This window comes from Corvus brachyrhynchos, unplaced genomic scaffold (genome assembly GCF_000691975.1).
Source record: "Corvus brachyrhynchos isolate BGI_N302 unplaced genomic scaffold, ASM69197v1 scaffold239, whole genome shotgun sequence".
In the NCBI taxonomy this organism is placed as follows: domain Eukaryota; kingdom Metazoa; phylum Chordata; class Aves; order Passeriformes; family Corvidae; genus Corvus; species Corvus brachyrhynchos.
Genome location: NW_008246057.1, coordinates 83,437 through 110,133, shown reverse-complemented (window position 1 = coordinate 110,133; position 26,697 = coordinate 83,437). Strand labels below are relative to the sequence as shown.

Genomic DNA, 26,697 nt, shown 5'->3' with positions numbered 1-26,697 from the left:
AATCAGGCAGCAGCAGAAATCCAGGCAATGTAAGACGTATTTTAGCTCTTCGCTTCCCACTTCTCTTGGGAGACCTACACATCCTGGTGGCCCTGCTCATGCAGACAGCTTGCAGGATGCTGTTTTTCAGTGGCCAAGTTCCCTATTTCAATCAGATTAACCAGAACACAAGGAGTCTATGGTGAAAATTAGGTTGAAATGTATTAAAAAAAAAAGAAAAGACAAAGGCAGAAAGAAACCCCTCATCAATGATTCTATTTAAAAAGTGAGTGTTATTTCAAGACCAAATTTCAAAATTCAGTTGAATATTTTTAGAACTCTGTCATGCTCTAACTTCAGCTGGCAAATAAGTACCACACAGCCACTTGCTCACACACACCAAACCCTGAAGTGGAATGGGGAAGAGAATGAGGAAAAGGTAAAGTCTGTGGGTTGATATTAGAACAGTTTAATAATTGAGAAAAAGTATAATATAATAATAATAGCAATAATAATAACAATAATAATAGTAAAGAAAATGAAAAAGAGAGAGAGGAATAAAACCTAGGAAAACCAAGGGATGCACAATACAGCTGCTCACTACCTTCTAACCTATTCCCAGCCTGTCCCTGAGCAGTGATCATCCCTTCCTGGCCAATCACCCCAATTTCTTTACTGGACATGATGTTCTGTGTTATGGAATATTCCTTTGGCCAGTTCAGGTCAGCTGTCCTGGACATGCATCTTGTGCACCTGCTCGCTGGCAGAGCATGAGACACTGAAAAGTCCTTGATGTAGGATCAGCACTACTGGGCAACAACTTTTAGTTCAATGTGCTATCATTATTCTTACACTTAAATGCAACACTCAGCACTGTGACAGCTCCTAGGAAGCAGATTAACTCTGTCTCAGCTGAAACCAGGACAAAGCCCCAATCTGTTTAAAAGAGTCAAATATTTTCTGTTGTTAGTCACAATAAACCAACAGGAGTTAAGGGAGAACAGTTCTGCATTAGCAAGATCTTTGTGTAGAGAAAGGTGCCCTGTGCCAAAGTTCCAAGGATGTGCTTTTGCCATGAGAACTGGTGGGTTTACATCTGCTCTGCAGTGGTAGAAGTTACTGCTGCCACTCCTGTTGAGTAGCAGGATTATTATTAGCATTTTAAGAAAGTCTCATATTTAATCGTAAACCAAAAAATGTTTCAACTTGCCTTTGTGGCTTATGCAGGAACTGACAGTTATTATAATTTTTTTACTCTCCTTAGGGATTTAAAAACTTGCCTTCATCTTACTGTGTTCAATTTTTCTCAAACCAGATAGCAGCATTTGTCAATTTTGTATGTGTGCAGTTTTTATGTACCGGTCCCTCAGCTCTTCTAACAAAAGAAGATTTGCACTGCTCTTTGTCATACACCATCTAAATCTGAGGGGGCTGTTTTTGTTGAATAAACAGCATGTCATTTTTAGTTGTTTACGTAACACGAATACGAAACAGAATGTAAATTATGTATTGGTGCTGTTAAATGCTATAGTTTTCTTTAGGTCTCAATTACAAATAAAAGTCAATTGTCTGTTATATATTATCTTTTTTCATCCCATCACTAGAAGACACAGAATTCTGAGGTGTCCCCAGTTTCCTGAAAAGTGTTGATTGCCTGGTCTAGTGGAAGATGTTGCTGCCTATGGCATGGGGGGTGGAACTAGATGGTCTTTAAAGTCACTTCCAAACCAAAGAATTCTATGAATCTATGATATTGATTTAAATAGGAATGTGACTTTGATTCCAGTAGGACTTATCAGCAGCTGGCATCTTTGTAGAACAGGAACAATTTGTTCAATCTTCTTATGATATATGGAAAGTCTGTGTTGGTCTGCAATGCTCAGGCTGTACCCAAGGCTTCAACTGATGCTAATGGGTGCCTAATTGATATTGTTTCTTACCTAGAGGGGTTTTTTTTTACTTCAGTCAGCACATCAGACGAAGAGAGGAAAGTGGACTGAGGCTCTGAGCAAGGGAATGAATGGTTAGAAAAGCCCACAGTCTTTCAGATTTTCTTTGATTATTATGTCTGTGACTGCATCAAAAACAAATTTGACATTCTGGGTGTCTGTGGCACAGGTCAAGTGACAATATATCTCTTTATCTTGTTTCCTTATGTTCAAGTCTAGAAATTGTTTCTTGATGTAATTTGCAGCATCTTCAAACGTGTTTTGTCCTAGTGGAAAGAAAAGAAAAACAAAAGAAGACGCATTTCCACTGGTACTTCCTCACAACTGCAGAGACAAGAAACAATGTTTTCTGCCTTTATTTTTTCTATTCTTTCTATTCAAATTAACTCCTTGAATTAGGCATGAAAATTTTGTATCTAAACTGGTTTTTCTCTGGTAATTTCTGACATAGCCTTATATATTCTCTTGCATCAGCTGGGAACATCTGGTGGTTTTTTTATTTCCAGTAGGCACTACTGTCACACAGAAAAAGAGACAGACTTCCCTTATGGAATGAGTTCTTAAATTAGGGACAAAAATCTTGGATTCAGTTGTGGTGTGTGTGTGTGAGTGATAAAATACTGATGTGTACTGAAATACTGGCTGAGTCCATCACAGTTCCCTTCAGTCGTCTGAAATTTCTAGATTGCTCAGCTTAGGCTACCACCAATGGACAGAAATGAGCATCTCCAGGGAGAGACATGAAGGATAAACATGGTGAGTAGGTGAGATGAGTTGAATTCTGGCTGTGTCTGTCTCATACCATTCTTCCATGAGAAGATGCTCAGATAAGAGGCTTAGTATTTAAAAGGTTATATATAGGTGACATGAGTCAAAGTCTCAGTCTTTAATGCATGGCCTACACTTACTATCTAAACGTGTTTTCTTCTGAACACTCCAAACTTACCATTATACTCAGGAAAGCAGATATTCAGGTGAACTTTTGTTATTTTCTCTTGAAAGAGGTCTTTTTTGTTTAGGAACAGCACAATGGAAGTGGCTGCAAAGCACTTATGGTTGCAGATGCTGTTGAACAGATGAAGGCTTTCATGCATTCTGTTCTGTTGAGATGCAAAAGGTAAACATGAGACTGACAAATCTCATCCCCATATGTCATTTTTACTGCAATGTTCTTTACTGGAAAGAACCAATACAGCGTAATAGCCTTTAAATGGTTATCAGAGAATGGGAATAGTTTTGATGTGCCATCAGAGAGTACATTAAACTTAGAAGAAAAAAGGGCTGCTTGTCTGTTCTGACTCACCACTTCTTTATCTTCCACCAGAACCATGTCATAGGCACTGAGTGCAGCACAGAATATGATGCAAGTAACTCCTTCAAAGCAGTGAATCCACTTTTTTCTCTCTGATCGTTGTCCACCCACATCAAACATCCTTTGCAGGAAAAATAACATGTACAATGTAAAGCGCTAATAAGGATGTAGTCATGATTTAATGCACAGAGTTCAGATGGAGATGAATGAAAAATATCCAACTTTTCCAAATATTGGTCTGTTTCTATCCCAACAAGTCCAGGAGGGCTGTGTGTTGTTACTCCTGGCTTTGTAGTGGGTATAAAATGAAATATAAAGGCTTAAATACCTGCATGTAGGAAAAATATCCAGTACTTCCAGGTGGCACTCTGTGTTGAGGAAGTGGGGCTCAGGGCAGGACTAAGACCTGCAGGCAAGGATTTATTCAGGGCAGAGTTCTGAGACATCGATAGAAGACCCTCAAATCCAGTGTCATTTGCTACTTCACGGTTTTGCATGCTGACATATTGATCAATAAGACGCACGACTGGAGGCCAGTCATGGATTGAGCCCTGTTTGTGTATGAATAGTTGTTGCCATCTGCTCACTGCCCTGGTGTGATCACTGAGCCCACTACACAACCTGCACCACACCTGTGGAGGATGGAGGGTGTGTTCCTTGTCCATCTCAGCTGCTCTTTAAGCAGCAATTCCTGGAGAGCAGGAATCCCTTCTTTTGTGCAGAGGGAATGGGAGGGCTGTCCTTCTTGGCATTTATTTCCTTCCGCCAGGAATTCCTTTGCCAGGAATTGCTACTACCTTTGGGTAGTGTCATATGGACTTTATATGGACTCTATATGGGATCCAAAGCCAGCTGAACACACCGAGCAGGGACCTGGTTAGGGCCCAGCTGAGCCGGAGCTGTTAAAGCTACCACTGTTGTGCTTTGCCTATCCAGAGCTCCCACTTACATTTGCAGTTCTTCAGTAATAAGGACTAGGGCTTTCTTTTCACTATTTTTCTGGAACAAAAGGTGCCAAACTTGAAGATTTTTCAAGTGCATTAGAAAACAGGCAAAGCATAAAAAATCAAATTTATCCTACCCTTAGGTTTTCTGTTCCTAGTGTGCATGATGACTTTTCCCTGTGCTGCCTGTTGTTGAACTTAATACTGTAAAACTTAATCCCCTGTTGGATTACCCTTTCCTTCAAGAACATGCATTAGATCTCTGGATCCTGCAGAATCCGAAAATTAAACACAATTCTTATAGCAATGAATATAATGGGATTCAGTAAGAAACAATCATGTCAGTAGTAAGCAGAGAAAGAATAATTTGTTGCTGAAACATTGTTTTCTGCAGTATCTTAATCTTCTGTTTCCTTCACCATCAGCAGTGCAGTTAATGTTAAAAAAGGTTTATTTTTTATAATTTTTCATCCTTCTTAGAAAAAATGAAATGCTTTCCGATGCTCATAATGAACTGCTTCTGCAGCTGAGGAGCAATCATTTTTTTTCTGGTACATTTCATCTTTTTGATTATTGGGTGTCTACAAAAGTGAATTATTTTGGAAATCAGGAAGCTGTTGTGGAGCAAGATTTTGACAATAAAAATGGCATTCTTCCAAGCATATCTTCACTGAATTCAGAAGATCTACTTAAGAGTGGGGTCATAAATAAACTATCTCGATTTTGTCTGTGATTAGTGCCCAAAAGTCACCTAGGATTACATGCCTTTCTTGATTTGTGGTGTATAACTCTGACATCAGGGTTATGGCAGGAAAAAAAATTTTAAAACCTTCAAAATTTAGTCTTCAGGAAAATTTTGGTTTAGAATACATAATCACATGAATCAGTATTCACTTCCTGTGAGATTTTAGAATATGGCCCTTTGACTATTCAGGAGAAGTCAGTTAAAAAGGACAAGACCAAGGCCAGAGGCAGTGCTTCTGGGCAGTTTTTGTTGTACTGACCTTAGTTTTCTTCTCTCTTCTCAGCCCAGAACTTAACATGTGCACATATAAAATCAAAGTCCCTCCATGAATGGTAGAAAATGAGGTGATCTTCTTTTACCAAGATAGTAGTTTAGTCTAGAAATCTCTATATTTTCCTAGAACTGCTCTTGAAAAACTTAGCTGCAGATATAGCATTAGCCATATACTCAGTCAGTGGTACACACAGAGAGGCCTGAAGCCTAAAATAAAGTTTGCCTGCTTTCAGTCAAACTCTTCCTAGCACACCAATAGAAAGGACAGTAGAAGAGGACCTAAGAAGACCAGGCCTTCTTTTAAAAACATTTAAATATGTGTTGAGCTCTAAGTCAACATTAGTGAAATAAATTGAAGAGCACATGGAACCTAAATTGCACTAAACCAGTAAATTAACCACTAAGCAAGGAGCAAATAAAAATCGATGTTTTCTGTGCAAGTGTAATTCAGTTTCCTGGAGCAGTACCAGGGTTTAGACTTTTACTTAATGGATACAAAATATTTTCTGCCTCATTCAGTTCAGTAAAGGGATCAGTGTTTAGTGAATGAGGTATCTGTTCACGGATTTTTTGTATCCATGTATGGCTTGTGACCTGAAGCCCCATCAGCACATCAGCCAAAACTCACTCTGAATGTGGAAATGTTCCTCTCTTTATAGATGTTTCTATGGTACTTATCAAACTTGCTGCAGAGGTATCAGGGTCCTCCAGCTGTTTTGCATTGCTATGGCAATGCAAAGTAGCAGTAACTGGCTGGTTAACATGGATTTATAATTGTTCTGCACCACTCTAGCGGCTCAAACCCCTCGACTGCTTTGTAGTGGTTTTACCTAATATTACTCAACTGCCTGAAACCACCAATGAATTTACTCACATAACACTACGGTGATGCATAGCAGAGAGGGTAAAATCGGTGGGGTCTGTGTTTGTGGTGGCATTAAGAGCCTTTGTCTTGTTTGCAGACACTTGGGTAACTAAATTCTCAGTTGTGCCACATTTCAACTGGACCTAAACACTAATCTGATATTCTCATGTCAGGACTGGCAGCACCCACGTCAACAAGGATTTGCACTCTGATGGTTTCTTTCTCCACCCTGAATTTATTTCTTACACGAACTATGATTGTAACTGAAGGCATTCAAATTTCCAATGTACAAAGCTGTCTGGAAATATGTTAATCAGAGAAAAAGAAGATGATGTCTATGACATTGCAGTGTACCATTTGTGGGCAACTCCTGAATCTTCATGAGTGACCAGAATATTGATAGATAACAATAATTTATTTGTAAGACATCTGCTTCAGAATCTCATTTTGTATGTGCAACTTCTGTTGTGTTAAAGCATCTGTGTGGTAACATAGATGGTTTGGGGAATGTTTAATTGGCACATGCGGAGAAAGAAAGAAGCCAAATGAAAAATGTAAGTTATAATCCACATGCTTGATGAATCTCTCTACAGGCAGTGTCTTGTCTAGACTGCATTCCTCAATGTGCGCCCCAGTCTTTAAATTAAGAATTAAATGGATTTCAGTCCACAGACAAAAGCATTATAGAACACTGAGACAATCATAATTCATTCAAATCCATTTTCACATGCAATTAGATGTTTTTAATTGGTTCACCAAGCATAACAAGATCTTGGGTATCTGAAAGTGTAAAATATTTCAGTCAAATTTCTCAGAGGCATTATTTTCAAAACTTTTTTCTGGACATTTTGGTTTTCATCTTAAATGAGCATGAAAGCATGCTTGATAATGCTGAAATTTCCTATGGGACAGAATTTTTTTTTTGCCAACTGCAGTGCATTCCAGTGCTAAGAGCAGCTATTTCCATTCTCAAAAGAAGAGTGAAAGGTTGAGAGTGCATGCAAATTAGTAGACATCAAATGTTTTTGCATGCTGTTAAGGACATTTAAGTAGGCATATTTCACAAATGTCACAATTCAAATGGCAGTATATAACTAATGCTTTTTAGACATTTACATATGTAAAAATGTCCTTTTAGAACCTGGTATTCTGTGACCATTTATAATAGTCCATTATATGCTCAAAGTTGGAGTACTGATAGTAAAATACCTTTCTTTTTCAGCTGTGTAAGAAAGTTAAGTAAGAGTGGGTTCAATGGAATCACAATGGGATTACCTGTGTTATAATAGGTCAATACCTTTGGAAGAAAATACTTAAGAAAGATAAACCCCAAGAAGATTCTCAAATATGGCTTTCATACCTGAAGTTTAAATCCTTGAAACAAAACTGAGTCTCTATAATCCCAGTTGTCTGCACTCTGGAGTGCAGGACATCTTGCTCAGTAGGGACATAGTCAGGCATTGCCAACCTGTCCAAATCGTTGAGGTAACTAGGAGAGTAAGAAAGAAATGGTGGTTGATGAATCCAAAAAGTGAAATGTCCATTATATAATTCCTCCACACTGATCCACTTTTAAATATGTAATGTAAATTACACATTTAAACACAATACTCTTGGTTCTTATGCAACTGAGTTCTACAATACAGAGCCTTTTATTTTTTTCCTACTTGCATATAGAAGTGTAATTTATTTGCACATAATAAACATTTTTCTGAGGATTTCAGCTGAGGGAAATCCTTATTTCTCTTAGGGATGCTTTAAAACCACCTTGTCAGCAAAGAGGTTTTGGCTTTTCTTCAGCAAGTGGGAATTTTCACCCCAGGGGAAGAACTACGAGCATCCTTCAGAAGCAGATGCATCAGGAGTCACCTCAGCCTGTCAGATGGGTTGCAACAGTATTTTCCTTCCTAAGTGAAAGGGAGGGCCTAATATTTTGGAGAAATTCACTTTTAAGGGCTATTTTCCCTCTAGACCTCTCAATTAACAAGAAGGTACATGATGATTTTAAAAAATGTATTTTTTAGTCAAAACCAAAATCTTCTGTGAAGGTGAGGATCCCTTTATTGGTATTCTGATGAGCCCTTGGAAAAGTGTGGCTTACCTGCTTTTACAGAAATAAAATATCTCTGGTATACAGAGATAAAATCTGTGTGAAATGAGAACCCAAACCAGATCTCTGAAACATGTTTTTGCCAGCCCTTCTCCCGTCTCTTCTAGGGGCACACAGCTTTCTTTAAATGGCTAGGCAGAGCTTCTGAATCCTATTGGATGGTCTAGGAATCTGTGCAGAGAGGTTATGAATTGGCAAAAGGAAAAGAGGTGATGCCTGGGTAACTTCCTACCTTTTAACTACTGGTATTCAAATAGAGAAGAAAGCCAAAAGCAAGAAACCCCACCAGGAGCTGAAGCATTTTCAGTGTCCCAGTTGGTACCTTCCTATTAGTAGCCCTGTGTCTCTGACAAACAAGACACTGTGTCTCTAATGTCTATTAGGCTCCTTGCCTTCTTTTTTCCTCTCTACACCAAGTCTGCCCAGCAGGTAGTGCTGCTGTTCAGTTTAACCAGAATCTTCCAAAATAAACCTCACAGCTCATCATCCTTGTCTGCAATATTTAATAGATCTGTAATTTTAAAAGATTAAAAAATAGAAGAATAAAATGAAACCAAATAAAATTTTAAAAAGCCAGAATCTTTCATTCAGATATTTCCAAGTAATGATTGGAAATGGGATTTTCTTATTTTAAGTTGAATAAACTGTATGCAAGGGGTGTTGTACTTGATCTGAGTAATTCAATGTTTTCCCATTATTTGAGTCCAGGAAACAACCTGTTGGGGAAAGGGAAAAAAAAAAAAAGCAATATAGCTCTGTTTCTCTGAGTAGGGCCTGAGGCAAACTCATCTCAGCTCACCTTTGTGGAAGGCAGGAACAAAAGACATTTTGTTATTTATGAAGCATATAAGCACTAAAATAAACACTTGAATATAAAATGAAGTTCTGATAGTTTTTAGACACAAATGCCTGAATTCAATTCAACACAGCCAATTGTAATTGCATGAAAAATTAGACCAAGTTAATTATCTAGTTAATGGAGCAAGAGGCAGTTCCAGGCTCTTCTTAGAGCTGTAGGTAGCTCCAAGGGGAGACTGCAGACCATCTCTTCACTGGCAAAGGAGGGAATGGAAACTGGTAGGTCAGTAAATGCTGATCTTTCCTTGGCTTGAATGAGGTGACAGGACTCTTACTCTGAGGGGCAATTGACTGAAAAGCAAGATGCACCATGTACTACTGGTAGCTGTACAATGACATTTAAAGTCACAGTTTATAATCCCAATCTTGCCCCTTCCATACCCATCATTAAATTTTAAAACAGAATTAGTTCCAGGTGAGTCTAAGGGAGAAATTCCAGCCAAATTTAACAAACAGGATTTTTCTATCATTCAGAAGATATAACTTTTTTTTTTTCAATTAAAATATACAAAGGAAAGGCAGTGATCAAACTTCATTAGTATGAATTAATAAAGTAAAATCTCAGAGAAGATAACCTCAGAAAGTCAGAGTTTACACAGTATCAATCAATATTCTTTGTAGGAGCTGATTCACAGGAGCTGAGAAACAGGGTTTGGGGTTTAAAAGAAATTGAACTGCAGCATTAGACGGTTGATTGACTGTAGTTGACTTTGAACTGATCATTAGAAGCCCAGCAGTAAGGGAAAATATTAAGTTGATTTTAATGCTTCAGAGCCAAAGGCTAGAATTTTAGAAGCATCAGGTACCAAAAGATGAAGACAGAAGATTAGCAGGATTTTCAAGAAAATAACACTGAGATGGAATTAATTTAGATTCTTCTATCTTCTTTGTTAGGCAACAAAACCTAATTTGCCAGGCATAGTGTACACAGCAGAGTGTTAGCTGGTAAACAAGCAATTTTTTAAAATTTTTCTTTTTCTTAATTAAGAGGTGGTTTTCCTTTTAATTATTATGACTGGTTTGTTAAGGGCTTTTAGTGATGGGAATGGCAGTGGGACCTGTCAGAATGGGTATGTTAGAAAAAAATTGCTCTGTACTATTCCTACAAGAATCCAATGCTGCTATAAAATACTGTCAAATTAGGCACAAATCAACACAGGCAATATTTTCTTTGTTTAGGAATCTTGCAAAAGGTCTTCAATCTTGCTTGGAAGATACAAAGAGATGAAGAATTTGTAATATTTTCTCTGCCTATTCCCTCCACTACCTACAAAAAGTGAACTATGGAGGCCTTCAGGTTGTCCCCTGAAGTCCAGTCTCCAGCCATGCCTTTCTTTCCCTGCCATGTAGAAGGCACACTCAACACCTTGGGAGACTTCCCTCTGCAGCTGCCCTCAGCCTGTAGGAGGAGCTGCAGGAACAGCAGGGAGACCTCCACCTCCCCATCTCAGAAGATGGACCTCAGCTGGAAGGAACCTCTGCCCCAAGTCTGGAGTCAGACTTGAGCACTCTCAAAAGACTCTGATCTAGTGACACCTCCCTTCACGGCTGTGTATGAGCTGAGAGACAAGGCAGCTGAGCAGGACTGGAGCCTGCAAGAACAGCTGCAGAAGCAGCTGAAAAGTCTAAACTCACTGACTATATCTGAGGTAAGAGATGTGCCCCAGCTGGACAGTGACCCTTTGTGGGGTCGGGGCTGAGCAGCCCTAGTCAGTCCCCTGCTTATCTGTCTGGTGCCTTCCCAGCACTCAGAAAGGGACCTGGGGCTGGAGCAGCTGCAGCACCACTGGCTCAGCTGGGTGCTGGGATGGTAATGGCCCAGGGAACACTTGTCCATGCAGCCGGGTTAGTTTAGAGGAAAGTTTTTATAGTTTCCTCCAGACTTATATTTAGTATCTTGCAATATATACAAAGACTCACTCTAGGTAAAAACCTAAGCTGTTTCAAGTCACCTTTCCCTCTATTTGTCAATCTCAGAAATACCCAGAGGGAGAATATACTGGTTTTTTTTTTAAACTGTTCAAACAAACTCACAGAAACAAATTTTTTCTGAAACCTTGTTTTCACTTGTTTCCTCCAGTTAAACATTGCTGATATATTATAAACCTTTGCAACCCCCTCATTTTTTCAGGCTGATGAGCAATGATCGTTGCAGGCTGTTCTGCAGGAGGGACAGTTTTGCTGCAGCAATAGCCAGCTGTTCAGCAGCTGCTGTCACCTACTATGCAGCCGAGTCGCTGAGCTGATACTCTGCTGCCCTGGCGAAGCAGGCCTGGGTCCCGCCCTCACACCACAGCTGTTTGATGAGCTCAACCAGTTCAGGAGACATGCTGCCATCCTCCAGAGTTGTTGCCATGGCACACAGCTTCCTTTCATCTTCCTAAAGAGAAATTTCAGTAAATATTGTGCAAGCGCGCTGGGCCCCTTCACCTGCTTGAAGATGTGCTTGGTTTATAATGAGTTGCACGGGCAAAACTTCTCATTTTCACTGTTTTTTCCAGGTGGCTGTACTTGCCTGTGCATGTAAACATCCTTTTACAAGCTCACTTCCCTTTAGGTTAGGCTTAAATTGTGATGGAGTTTTCATCTTTTTATTGTTTTGTTTGGTTCGCATAAAGGCTCCGTTTCACTTTGCCATCAGCATTTACAAACAGTCCAACCTCAAAGCAAGGCTTTTATATTAAGAGAGAGTAATAGGGTATCAAGAGCTAAATTAAAAAGGACATTTAAAGTTAAAACTTATTATAACTATATCAATGCAGAAATCTTAATCTAAATGTATTTTTGGATGCATCTATAAGAAAAAAATTCTAGCTTTAGGCCACAGTGAGAAATGTGACAAAGTGAATATAACTAGTGAAGTCATTTCCCATATGTAGGGAAGCAGAAACCTGTAACAGAATAAAATCTCAAGCATTTAAAATATATTATTCTGTGATTTCTTCCTTTTGTAGTCAAATAAAAAAAAGAGTTTTAATAATCTATTTCATTAAAAATATTTCTTTTCAGTAGTTAACAGCTTAGGAATTTACTGTAAATAAAGACCATGATTAAAGAGTCATTTGATACACTGCCACAACAAGGGATAATTATAAAATATAATTCCTTCCTAGTTGTAGAACTAGACAATTCAGGTGCCTTGCAGTCAATAGTTGCAAAAGCATAAATGGATTCTGACAGACACTGTTTTGGCAGGGAGTATGTTTTATTCAGAACCAGGAAACATCCTCACAAAAATTTTTCACAAATTTATTTTAGGAATGTGCTGTATCTTTATGTCTCAAGAGGAACTGCAGTTTATGGAAACTATAAAAGTCAGAGACAGATCAAAAATGAAACACTGCATTTTTTCTGAAAGAGAAATTGAGTAGGCATGGAGGAAGAAAAAAGGGAAATTGAGTAGGCATGGAGGGCAAAAAAAAACCAGGGGAAATAACCACTAGTGAATTGCCTTCACTGGTAGGAGGGAGGAGGACAGCAGGATAATTTCCCTTCTGCATGAAAAAACACCAGCTCCATTTACACCCCCATACCCTCCTGCAGTGCTGGGATCAGCAGAAGCGAGTCACGCTCTCTCCTGTGTGTGCGGATCCACTTTTGAATCCAGAGTGCACACTAGTTCAGCTGCAAGAGAAGAGCTGGAATGTTCTCTTCTCCAAGATATGACATATCACGGAATGATTGCAGCTATCCACCTACTTGGCTGGTTGAATGGCCTACAATGAGAAGCCTTGAGCTCAGAGTCTCTAGGTGTAGAGGGTAAATGTTTATTGATTATTATGTGAAAGGTGGCAATTGTGGATTTTCGTGCTTACATAATAAAGGAAGATAGCAGCAGATTGAACTTGTCACAAACATGTAAAAAGTTTTGTTTCTCTCTGGCATTTACAAAGACTTCAGATAATTTTCATACTAAAAATAGATTGGAGTGATGCTTTAGAAAAAAAAATTACCTCCCTCTCCAGAACAAATGTTCTTTAAATAAGTGCTAAGGCCCTTTCAGTACCAGTAAGATGTATTTGCAGGCAGACCTGCAACATGGATAAGCACATTGCTTTTGGGACCAAGATAATCCCAATCCTTGAACTAGATGATTTTAAGCAGCTAAATCTGGACTAGAACATACAACAAAAACAAAGTCTGGCTGAAATCAAAGCTTATATCAAAATAACCAAGCTTATCAATGGCTTATGATTTTAAGGGTCATGTAAGCTAAGTTTTTGGAGGTTTTTTGGAAGAAAGGGCAGTGTTTAGTGGCAATTCAAATAAATGTGATCAAAATTTCTATTTTCTCTAAAAATCACATCCAGGTTGCTCTTCTGTGGTTCTTGGCGAAAAGAAGACAGGCACTGCAAATATTCTTCACAGCTGTATTCAGCTGTGTTCTTAGAGGCCCATTCTGCAGTGACAGCAAGAGTGAGCTGACTGTGCTATAAATGAGAAACTTACAAAAGTTATATTTTCTGCATTTGGTTATATGTAATGCTAAGAAATGGACTATTTAAGTTATTTAATTTTAAGTATTACAAGTTCTCCAGGCTGTGAAGTCCTTTGAAAAGACTGTCTATGAAACTGGCATAGATGGAGCCTGTACAGATATCTCAGAAAATTTGGCAGGGCTGAGAAAAGAGTCTGAAATACTGGGGGACAGGGAGAGCATATCTTAATTACAGGTGGCAGAGTCTGCACCACCCAATGGATACCATGGGCTGAGCCAGGCCTGACCTATGGCCAGTGCTGCAAGGTCCAGCTGTAGCCACGGCTTGGGCCATGCAGACTGGTTGATGGCTCAGTACAGCACGTTAACACTGGCCTATTTTCTGTCTGCTGATTCTGGGCCTTGTTACATTTGTTTGAATGACTTGCATTCATGGAAAATATTTAATTTCTATTTTGTCAAATGCCTGTATGAGCTTTAGTAACCTCTGAAGATTTTGTTTATCATTTTTTAGGTCAAAGTACCACATGTCACTATAATGAAATGTAGACTTCTGGAACAAGTAAAGCTCTTTCAGATAAGCAGATGTTATTCTCTCCAAGATAAACCTCTAGGGATTAGGTAGAATTTGCCAAAACTGGAATCAACTGATATTCTGACAGGCATTTGAGAAATTCTCAGCAAGATCTGAGTTACAGGCTAACAGACTAAATCATTGCATGGAGAAGAAAAGTTATTCCTTTATTTCTGTCCTTGAAAATTCAGCGTGATTGACAGAAGAAAACAGGTCTTCTTCCTGTGGCTTTGCCTCCCTGTGCCTGTGCAGAGGATTGTTGACTGTGTCAGGAATGCTGGACTCCAGTTCCCAGAGGTGCCAGTGTGCCAGCACTGCATCCACACAACAGGGAGGTCTCTGCTCCAGGAGCAATGCCAGACTGGAATGCTCCCAACATGTCTACATGACCTTTCCTTGCATAGCTAAACCCCAAGGGCTGGTCATAAAAGGAAAATATTTTTTACATTTCCCAATAGCAATAAATAAGTAACTATCAGCTAAGAAAATGTTCTGGTTTTTACTTTTTCTTTTTTTTTTAATGTCTTTGGCAAGTTGAATATTTCTTTTGTAAAAATCAAAATGGGAATTTATGCAAAGGTTAGACCTCAGGCATCAGTTAATGAGAAAATTAAAATAAGTAAGGACATCTTGTCACATGTGACTCAAATGGTGCTCAGTTTCCACTGTCATATAGAAACTACTGGATCCTCTTTGTTGTACTAGTCTCCACAATTATATTACAAAAAAAAGTGTTCCAATGCCTATTTCGAGAGAAAGGGTGTCATACTCACAATTCTAGCAGGGTTTTCATAACTGATTCCTAACTTAGTCATTGCTTTCACAATAGCAAGGATAGACTGCACTGCATTACTGTAAACGATAGGTCTGAACTCCAGGCGTTCCTGGTAGGTGAAACCATCTTTATGGATGATCCTGGTGAAAAAAAGATAAAAAAATAAGGTTTATGGAATACACCTGCAAAAAAGAAGAAAAAAAAAAGAAAGCAATGCAATGTTGGAACAGGTGCTTTCGTGGTCAGTGTGAGAAAGAACTGAATATGTTTGGCCCCTGTAAAAGCATTTATCAATGGTTGATCTGCCTATTCTGCTAGAACAGGGAAGCAGCAGTTTCTGTCTATGTGAGGTTGAGTCTCTGTACCCAGTCTGAGTGAACAGATGCTGTTTTTCCCCCCTTTTGGGTTAACTTAAGATAAGGTAGGAATCTGGAACAGGATCCAGGCCCATCCCTATAGATATAGGGCAAGATGCATTTCCATACTTAGATCCCAAATCTTTTATTATTGGAAACTACTGTTTTAGTAATGGGCTGTCACATTGCTTGTTCAGTCATTCTTGTTTTTATCCAGAATCTTACCTAGATAGAAAAATTACTGCAAAAATGTTTCAACACTGGGAGGCACTTATCAACAAAACAAGAAAAAAATCTTTAATTTTTTTTTTTTTGTACATCAACTACAGTTTCTAGTTATAGCAAGGTCTTACTCTTATTATCTCCAGGCTTTGGAGACCTACATTTTACTCCAGAGGGTAAAGAGCCTTAGTAATCAATTTCAGTAATCTAATTCTGACAGAAAGATTAGAATTTCATAATCCTCTTTGACTGGAGGATGGCATGTGGTTAAAGTTCTCCAAACCAGTATTCAGATTATATCTTTTTCCATGAGTTGTGAAAAAGGATGAAATCTTCACCCACTTTGGCCTGGTGTGCTCTCAATGAACAGACACCAAACTGCTTTGGCTGCTGCTGGAACCAAGGCTCTGTTCTTCCTCACCTCAGCTGGTCAGAGATGAAGGCCAGGTTATTAAATACAGAATTTCTGGGCTTTGGGGTTTGGTGTTTTACCCCATCTTGCCTGAGATACACTCTGGTCAGAGCTACCCAAGCAGCCAACTCAGCCCTGTCAGAAAATAATTCACTCACATACACACACATGCACAAAACCTAGATGACAACTCATGTGTCTTAACATCTCTCTGACTTGTGGATGCCAGGAAACTCAAAAGTTGCCTTCCTGTGCCTGTAGCAATTGTATCTGTAGAAAAAAAGGCTCTCTAAAATGTTTTCCCAATCAGTTCTACACCAAGCAAATCTATGAACTCTCTTTTGAAGCTTTGTTTTTTTGAATGCTGTTTTCATCATGAATTCAAATGAATTCTGCAAGATTCAAAGGAATTCTATTGAACTTGGGAGAAAGAAAAAAGAGGAGCTCATGGAGCAGAGACCTCTCCATTTTATGGATGCAGTCTTCTGGGGTTTTATTCACAAAAGAAGGGCTTCTCATCAGATAGGTGGCTTTGATTCAGTCTCAACAGGCATGATGAATTACCAAATATTTTGCTTCCTACTTTTCATTCACTGAAATATTTGTACAAGCTTCATACTACGAACTAAGAGCACAGCACAAAGATACTCAGCTTGGTTTTAAAAAAGATAGATCACACTTTGGAAAGCATGCAGTTAGAAGCACAGAGTTCCAGGAATTGGTTTTTTTTTTTCCTTTTTAGTAACTCTCATAACCATCCTCATCTTTATAGGGCCTTGCAGCATGTCTGTATTTTGAGTATCAGAAGATATTTTGTAAAGCTTAGTGGATGGATATAACTTTGATTAAGACTGGAAAAAAAGAGATTTATTAATTAGAAAGTTATGTTATTAAGAGTAAAATTATTATGATTTTAGTGGAAACTGTGTTTTCAGTAAAATTATTTGTTTTGTAAGCCATCATCAGTGTTCTTTAGAAAATGTTATGCTTCACTGAAAAAAAAATTAACAACTAATATTGGGGGTTTTAACAGAAAAAAATCTGTTAAAAAGAAGTTCTTGGTTGTGACAGAAAGATGACATTTTATATGAACAAATACAATTTTTTGGAACCATTTTCCTGTAAAATAATTTGTTTTTGTGATCAATTTGACAGCTCATAAATCCACAGGTTTTTAAATATAACTCTCAACTTTGCAGCGTTCCCCCCTCCTCCATGCAGTTAAATCTTATCAGCCTTTTTAAAGTGCTCAGTTCAGAGGAACATCTTTAATATGCTCCTGCTTGGGGCACCTTTGAGCACAATACACCTCAGTGGTTTGCTGAATAGGGAGGTCTCCTGAATGGAACTCAAACCAGAAATAAATTTATCTACTATTTAACTGGAAAAAAAAGGTTAGCAAAGTATTTGATGGATGGTTCTGAATCTGCTTTGTTACAAATGAGCTGCTTAAATAGTAGAAATTTCTTCTTATGATTTTTTTACTCAACTCTTTAAAATGCATTGGTGAAGATAACAAATAAGGGAAACTTAAGTTCAGAATAGTATTACTGATTTCATAAACAGGTTGTTTTATTTTTACACAGGAAGAGATTGGTGCTTAAAAAGTAGGGGCAAATCTAAACAGTTGCAATCCCTGTATAATTTTTTTCTCTATTTGGACAGGTTTAGGAATCAGACCTGGACCTCTCTATGAAAACAAGACTAGACACAACAGCAGTATTTTATCAGGCTGTGCAGCAAAGGAGGACTTTTGCTATGGGTGTAAGATTGGTCCCTTGAATTTAGGGGGATTATTAATTTAAACCAGATACATAATTAGCATTTTGGCTACCCTTAAAAGAAGAACACAAATGAATTTAGTAGCGACCTGTTTTACTATACACGAAAATATTGTCAAGGTAAATTGTAAATCAGCACACACACACAGGTAGAGAGATTTGACCTTCCTCTGAAGTCAGGGTAAGTGAAGCTCCTGACTTCAATCTGTGAGGCACCTTGTGCCCTTTGAACAAACTACAAGTATTCTTGCTGTAGATTTATGATGCACACACAATATCTCTGTAACCAGATAGTCAGTCCAAATTCAAACAGGGGTTTCTGCATTTGAGCTTGCACAGCCTGGGTCTTTTTTCCCAGAGTGATTATTGTATGAAAACTTTTTGTGTTGATAATTTTCTTGCTAAATCAGTTCTTACATCGGTTCCTACCCATGGAATCGTGGGTAGGAGCAGCTCCCTGTACAGGCTGGTGGCTAAATATGTTCTCACCTGGCCTGTAGGAGACCTTTTTAATCTTGGCAGGAGCTCTGGAGACTAAGAATGATCTATAGAGGCCAATTTGGGGGAAAAAATCCCCAATGAAACAACAAAAAAATGCCACCAAAATAACCCCACCCCCAAAAAATACCCAGGAAGAAAATTTTCTGTTCTCTCATACGGTATGAATATTTTGATATTTTCTCTTGAAATACAGTGAAAGCAAACAAAATTAATAGACACCAAAACAAAATTGAACAAAGAGACATGATTGAAATCAAGCATAATTAAACTGTGGAGCTACTTGCTGTAGAATGCTGTGGATGTTGTTAATTTACATTGGTTCAACAAAAGATTCAGGGGTAGACATGAATTAACTGAGGGCTAATACAGAGATGAAGTGGTGCTCTCTCTGCTTCAGGATGGTTCCCAAGCCATAGATCATTAGATACTGCCAGGGTATCCAGCACAAGTGTGCTGGCATGGCTGGTCTGATGATCTTCGGCAAACATCATTCATAGGTGTCTGCTGGAGACAGGGTCTGCCAGGTGGATCTGCCATCACTGGTTGTCTCACACAGTCCTATTCCCACTACAGGAACTCCCACCAAAGCCAGGGAAGCAGATTGCCCGGTCTCCATGTGTGGGCCCAGTGCATGATTTGGTCAGTCAGATTTGACTACCAATCCACCTGTGTGTCTCACTCACTCTGTGTTTTTCTTTATTGTGTGGCTGAATGGGAACTTGATTTGAATGATGTTTCTTTGCATGTTATTCAAATAAGCATAAACATTGTAATAAGACATTAGCTAGACAGCATACACTACAAATACCAAATTCAACAACTGCTATGCATATTCAGATACTTACTTCATTTGCTTTACAATAGTGCTCTTTCCTGACTCTCCAGCACCTGCAGAAGGGGAATGTTGAGAAGATATGATTGATAGATGAATAAGAAACAAGTATTAAAAATAACTCTCTGGAACACAGAATTTTCTATCTAGGAAGAGAAGTACAGATGTCTTAGTTTCTCACTGTACTAAGTATAAACCCTCCCTAATGTCCATTTGGATTTAAAAAGAACAAAATCTTGGTAAAAATACTAATACTGAAAAGGAAAGGGACACTTGAAAATAACTGAATATTCAGTCAATTAAGAGAAAATTACAGAATTTTCAATTAGCAAGTAAATAAAATATGGATAATATTTTGATTTAATCTCTGGCAGATAGGCAGGAAAACATGTACAAAGTACAGCCTCTGACAGTGTCCCATTTATTACCTGATTTGTAGCTGCTCATTTAATGTGTATTATGACCTTTTGTAAGCCAAATGAGCCACCTCCATTCCCTTTAGCCAGCTTCCATGAGCGACTAGAAAACCAGAGTGTAAAGACTTGCATGTGGTCTAGCTCATGATGCAAAGGCAGGACATGAGCAAAAGTCTTGACACCGTTTTTTTTGTCATTCCTCTGCCATGTGGTCTTCTGCCATGAAGTAGTGTGGCTGGAAGTGGGAAACCTGCAGAGTAATGCAGCAGCTGGGGGTGATTCTGCAGGATAACCCCACAGCTGCTGAGGAGGGGCAGACATTTGCTTACACAGCCAGCTGAAGAACTAGGGCATAGGTTTGGCCAGATTACGTACAACTAATTTGCCCTCTTATCTCATGGAAAGTGAGTAATCACAATGCAAAGTGTCTCCATTGCAATTCAACACAGTTGACTATCATCTTCGGTCAGCGAGAATCATGGGGGTTGGCAAAAGCTGCCAAAAAAGAGCTTTTTTTTTTGAAAGCACCTAAAGAGAGGATTTAATTTTGTGAATGCATGGGACAGGATTAATAGAATCTGAGAATATGTTGGTCCTGCACAAGACACCCCAAGAATCACGCCATGTGCGTGAGAGCATTGTGCAAACACTTCCTGAACTCTGTCAGGCTGGTGCTGTGGCCATTTCCCTGGGGAGCTGTTCCAGTGCCCAACCACCCTCTGGGGGAAGAACCTTTTCCTGATATCCAACCTAAACCTCCCCTGACACAACTTCATGCTCTTTCTTTGAGTCCTGCCACTGGTCACAAGAGTGAAGAGATCAGTACCTGACCCTCTGTTTCCCCTCAGGAGGGCATTGAAGACTGCAATGAGGTCTCCCCTCAGTCTCCTCCAGCTGAACAGATCTCAACTGCTCCTCATAACCATTCCTCTCCTGACCCTTCACCCTCGGCCTGGCCCTCCTCTGGATGCTCTCTAATAACTTGATGACCTTTTTTTATTGTGCTGCCCAAAACTGCACACAGTACTCAAGGTGACAAATATTTGTCATACTTTTAGGAAACTGAATGAACTATTCATTACAAGAATTTGTGCTCCCTTGTCCAGCTGGCGATGCTGTGCCTGATGCTCCCCAGGACAGAGTTGGCCCTCCTGGCTGCCAGGGCACTGCTGACTTGTGTTCAACTTGCCATTGACCAGGACCCCCAGGTCCTTTTCCACAGGTGCTCTCCAGCCTCTCATTTCCAATCTGTCGATACATCCAGGGTTGCCCTGTCCCAGATGCAGAATCCAGCACTTTGCCTTGTTGAATTTCATATGGTGGGTGATTGTCCATCTCTCTAATTTGCTGGGGCCTCTCTGCCCTGGAGGGAATTGACAGCTCCTCCCAATTTAGTTTTGTTGGCAAACTTCCTTAGTATTCCTTCAAGTCCTGCATCCAAGTCAATTAAGAAGATGCTGAAGAGAACTGGGCTGAGGATGGAGCCCTGTGGAACCCCGCAAGTGGCAGGTCACCAGCCTGATGTTCCCCCATTCTCTATTACCTTTGTGCCTGACCTGTGAGCCCATTGCTCACCCATCATGTAGCCCTGTTATCCAGGTGTGAGCTGGACATTTTATCCAGAAGCATCTTGCAAGAGACAGCATCAAAAACTCTGCTGAGTACAAAAAGATTCATCACTGCTTTTCTCTTTGTAGATTACCTTTTCCCTCACAGTATGGTGTCAAATAATTCTGACAAAAACAAAATCTGAGGCCTAGGTTTTTTAACCTAGGACTTCTCAGTGAATGGAAAAAACTGATTACAGAATTTCCAAACACATTTTGTAAAGGTAACAATATTCAAATGACAGGGATTAATTTACTCAAATCACAAAAGACAGCAAACCATACTCAAATCGTTTCCTGAAACCCATGATGTGAATGGTAGAAAGTGAGAGAGAAAAACAAGCCCATGCAAAATGGGCTGATGCTGCCATCTGCCACAGTTTGGAAAAAATGCAAATTTGTTGTAGTTCATTTATTATACTTTCAGTGACCATCTGAAGAATTTGGTAAATCCCTGCCAGCAAGGTAGTGTTTGCTATACTTTTTGTGGGAAAGAGAGGAGGCTGTATTGAGAACTCCTGCATTCACCTCATGGAAAGATGCCAGGAAACATAATATAGAAATTAACTTCTCTTCCAGATCTGAAAGACAGTGTTAAAATAGAGTGAGACACAATTGATATATTTTAGATGCATTTTTCTACCTCTGCTCATCTTTAATTTATGATCCAATAATGCTTTTATGTAAACAACAGGTGACTTTCAGACTTTGGCTTCACCATGGAGTATCCTCTTAGTTGTAGCAGCACTTTCACCCCAGGAAGTAGATAGGAACTATTTGCTTTGCACCTGCTTTCTTTGTTACTTCCCTTACCATGCAGCCTCCTCCTTTGGCCAGTCCCTGCTGCAGGAAATCAGGGACAGGGCTGCATTTCCACCTTCAGCAGTAGATTTCTACTTGCAGAAATAGTGGCAAAAAGTGTATCACAAAAGACCTTGTGTGACTACGCAGGGAGCTGAAGGCATCTTCTTCAAGCCCAGATTTTTTAATCAAAGAACTTAGGACAAACAATCTTGTCCTGAAGCACAGAAAGAACTCTGTCAGCTGTGAAGATTTATAGCTCAACCTGATAGGTACCAGTGATAATATGTCATAGCCATATTTTATATTTCACATATTTATGGTCTAGCTGAAATTTACTTCTCATTTCTGTCTCTATTTCCTTGACATGGATAACTGCACAGAAAATACTGGCACAAAAGTTTCAGTCAATGCCTGAAACTCTGACACTGTTCCTGGGAGCTGAAAGATGTCCCCCCCCACCAGTAAGATTGACACTTCTTCCCAGAGATCACATCCACCATGCCACAGGGCATGTCACATTCACCTTCAGTGAGGTGCTGAGCTCTGGCTGGCTGTAACCTGCATCTCTTCTTGATTTGGGTATTCCAGAACTGCATCCCACCATCTCCCAAGCCTACCATGATTCTGGGCACCCTGGGCCTGAACTTGTAAGGCTGCAAAGGAGCTGGCCCCCAGCAGCTGGACACAAATCTCCCTGCTGCTCTGGGACTGCTCGACCTCTTTCCCACAGGACACTAAGGCATATAGAGAGCAGAAATAGAAAAAAAAATGGAAGTGCCTTGAAGCCCTGTGAGAATCTCTCAAATGCAAGGGGAAACAGAACCCAGGCCCTCAGCTGTAACTTGACATTATTGTTTTTCTAAGCAGAATTTGGTTGAACAGTTGCAGACAGTACAAGCTTTCAAGATAGCACCAGCTGAGACATTGAAGAATATATATTCTTATATAATAAGGTGCTTTTGTGACTCAGATAAAGACTTATTATCTCTTCACAGTTATTATCTATGTGGAAGGAAAGGTTTCGTTTAGGAAACTTTCCAGAACTAAATGTAAGGAAATAAAAATCCCTACTGAATACTTTGTTTGAAACCTGTTAGAAAACCCACTGACAATGACAAAAATCAGCAAAAAGCAGGAAAAGAAAATATTAAAATTAAAATAAGAAAATGTTCCACACCCCTTTCTGAGCCTTGTCTGTGCCATTCAGAACTCTGGATATTGTGAACTAGAAAGGAAATCATATCTTCCTGATCCTCTTACTAGACTCTATGAGAGAAAGAAACTTGAAGAAAAAACCTAAGATCAAACCCTCTTGAGACAATAAAGTCCTTAAATGTCCCACCCTCCGTAAAAGAATATCGGTATATTCCCATCAATGGGATTATTGGTCTGTCTTTGTGCTCAAAGCCTATGTTTCCAGGCTAGATTTTAATAACAGGAAATTAAACTTCACTACTACAGTAACTGATTAATTTAACTGGTTTTAAATATCTATATTATAAATTTCTACATTCAGACTACTTACCAGAGACCTCTTATAGTCAGTGGAAAAAAATATTTGCTACTAAGCCTAAACCAAACATCTTCAACTTCTGTTCCCCTGAAGCAGATGTTTAAATTAAATTGTGTGAGTTGTGCCCCCACAGGGAGTAAAGTGAGATGAGGATAACCAGTTCTATTAAGGGTGGCTTTTGTCCCGACACTGAAAACTGTGGACAAGACATGGAGTAATACTTTGAAAATAGGTAAGTTAAAATTTTAATGATTATTTAAACTGAATATAAGTTCTTATTTCTGTGAAACATCACTGTGAGCATCAGCTGTTTTGGCCATATTTGGAATGTGCACTGTACTTTGCACACCTATAAATTGAAAGCTGGCATCCTGCAAAGCATATAAACTACATGTGATGTGGCAGGCCAGATATGGTCCTGATACAAAGGAAATAAAGCTTTCACTGTGGAGTTCTTGGAGTTTGTTCCAGACTCATAAAACAACCTGATCTTTCTGAAGTACAAATATATAGAGACCAGATTTGTGGACATGTTGGACATAACATAGAGGAGTTAACCCTCTTGGCTCCTGGACAACTGGTGACGAACATCAGAAAGTGACATGATTTCTCTCCTCCCCCAGTTTATAGGTGCATATCATATAAACTGTAAATCATCTCAACCCAGATAGTGTGTTTGCCCGGGTCATTGAGCTTCATATAAACAAACATGGTGCCTTTTTTTTCTTAATGTAATTTCTATTTTTTGGGAAGGGATCTACTGGAGGCTGTAGAGAGATCACGCTAGATTTTAAATAATTCTCTCAGAAAATAGTCAGAATACATTGTTTTTTACATTTTAAGTGTAAGGAAAAAAGTGATTACACTGAAAAAGTTATGATATACATCTCATTTTTTTCTATTTTCTACCAATCTGCCTACTGCAAAAAGAAATTATGACATCCAGTATGCAGTATAAAGGCAATATGAAGTCTGACTGAACAGAAAGCTAGGACTAGGCTGGCTTGAATAGAGCTGCCCTCGATTTATGAAGTCTAAAATTTATATCATTTCTGATATCGTCTTGGAGGTATGGAAAGTTAACAAATCTGAATAAAGTAGATTTAATCCTTTCTTATCTATCCATTTCACTCAGCCCCTGTGGAAGGGGTGGTATGGAGCCCCTTATGCACATTGCTTCTGAATCTCTGGTTACAGGTGCTCAAGAGACACTGTCACTCTGGTCATGCAATAGGCTCCAGATTCACAGTTTATTCACCTCTCATTTCTTTTAAGAACAAGAAAATTCAAGTTATTTAGTATATTATATTTTTTTTATCTCTTCAATATGCTTTTTACCCAGACTTTCCAATCTGCTGTTCAGGAGAAAAAAAGCCTTCCAAAACATTACCCACTCAAAAATTTGAATTTTTATCATGTGTGATGTAAGTAAAGGAATATATTTTAAAATCTATAAAGAAGTATTTCAGATCCAAATGATCATCTTGCCGCATGAAGCGTGCTTGGGAAGCTAATGAAACTGAAATATATTCAGGTTTGAAATGAACATAATAGAAGTCTTTTTCATGTAGCTTGCATTGAATTTCAAAGTATTTTACTAAAAGTGTCTCAAGGCTGACATTAATAGTGTCAGAAGAAGACTGATTGTATACATTAGGAAACATTTAAAACTAAAGTCCTTAATTCTAAATACATACATATGTTCAGTGTGTATGGGGGGTAATTTACTTGATATCCTGGTGTAAAACAGTCTTCAGTAATACTGTAAGGGCATAAAAGCTTGAAGATAAAACTGCTTAACTTATAAATTTCTCTTTATCTGGAAAATTCTTCTTTATCCTATGCATTCCTCTTAAAGGATTTCTTACTTCTTCCTCATGGATAAGGTTCAGGATGCTGAATTAGATGGATCCTGGTTCTAACTCAATGTCACAATACCTTTTCATAACAAAAAATAGAAATTATTTTAAATTTATGACATTTTAAATTAAAATATTGTTCTGGGGCTTTTTGACCAATTTAAGCTTTCCTCATTAGGGGCAATATTTTATACTAATGTCGCACAGAAAATCTTTGAATTCTTAACCAGACTGAAAAGTTTTGTGAGCCACAATCCAAATACTGATGGCAAATAAAGAGTATCAAACTTCTGTTTTCATATTATTATTTGAGAAACCTGCATGTTCTTCTCTATTTTTGAATAGTAATTGTTTGATTTTTAACAGGTATAAATAGACCTTTTTCATAAGATACAAAACAACAGAGTTGATTTACTTTATCTAAGAGATCTAGTTATGTCTGAATAAATGTCAGTTTAAAAGCAATTGCAAGAACTGCAGTTACAAGGAAGGCAAAAAGAGAAACATTTGAATGATCAAAGACTGTTCTTCTATTCATTGGGAGAAACCAGTTTTAACTTTTGTAAGAGGTTGTTAAAAGAAAAATATTAAGACAGTGGTGATGTCAATGTGCTCTTGGACATTTCTTGTAAGCTGCACAGAGCCATGGGAAAAAATAGACAAGAATAAAGCTGTATCAAGAAAAATAATATCTTTTCTTTTGCCACTACAGCTCCTGGCTGCTAATAAATTGATCATAGTGTGGATTAGAAGTAGTAGTTTATGAGAATATTTATCTGTATTAAGCTCAGTACTTCTCAGTCCACTCTCCATTATACATGAAAAAAAGCCATTCTAAATCACTTTCTGCTTCTTTAAAAAATGGAGTGAAACACTTTGCAAGATAAATAATATCAATACCTTGTGGCACCTGTGGATTTTTTATGCAACCACTTACCCTACTTAATCTTCCAACAAATGAATGCATATAGATCCATGAAGAAAGTCTGCTCTGTTCTGTGTAAGTTTGTATCATAACATTTATTCTAACAGCAGGTTCTCATTTCTCAAACATTTTCAAAGTCAAGGATTTATAACATTTGAAATTTAATACATCCAGTGACATGGCCATTTCCAGCCTATTCCTTGTGACTTCATAAGTGGCCACAACCAGAAAACATTTTAAACACATATTACATTTTCTTCAAATAAAATAGTGAAAGGTGAGAAATTCACTGCACTGAAATGTAGTTCCAGAGCTAAACAACCCCTCAATGGAAAAGCATTATGAGAAATTTTAATTCTATTTACCCAAGAGTAGCAGTTTGACTGTCCTGGCTTCCCTCTCTGCATCTTCCTGGAGTTTCTTCTCCAGTTCTCTGGATCTCCTGGCTGACTCTTTGCTCTCTGAACTGGCTCCACTGCCCATCTTGCGATGTTAAAAATTCTCTTTATGCAGCTGATTTACTTCTTATCAGACCAGTTGCTTTAATTCAGAAGGACAACCATCTGTGCTTAAAGAAAATTTTAAAATCCCATTTGACTTCTCCAGTCAGCCTTCAAATCAAATGGTCCTTTTTCACCTGTCACATG

At 38.6% G+C, this 26,697-nt stretch overlaps 1 protein-coding gene across 1 annotated transcript in view; it reads right to left on the bottom strand.

Moving 5' to 3' along the window:
• Positions 1-543: 543 nt before the first annotated feature.
• The window catches only part of LOC103623406 (guanine nucleotide-binding protein G(t) subunit alpha-3), a 41,093-nt gene continuing 14,939 nt past the window's right edge, over positions 544-26,697 (bottom strand). Inside the window, exons 3-9 of the mRNA XM_017745883.1 lie at positions 18,940-18,982; positions 14,821-14,962; positions 11,258-11,415; positions 7,428-7,556; positions 3,232-3,361; positions 2,875-3,028; positions 544-2,194 (exon numbers count right to left, since the gene is read on the bottom strand). Of these exons, the coding sequence (XP_017601372.1) occupies positions 2,004-2,194; positions 2,875-3,028; positions 3,232-3,361; positions 7,428-7,556; positions 11,258-11,415; positions 14,821-14,962; positions 18,940-18,982 (947 nt within the window). The 3' untranslated portion in view covers positions 544-2,003. The remainder of the gene's footprint in view (positions 2,195-2,874; positions 3,029-3,231; positions 3,362-7,427; positions 7,557-11,257; positions 11,416-14,820; positions 14,963-18,939; positions 18,983-26,697) is intronic.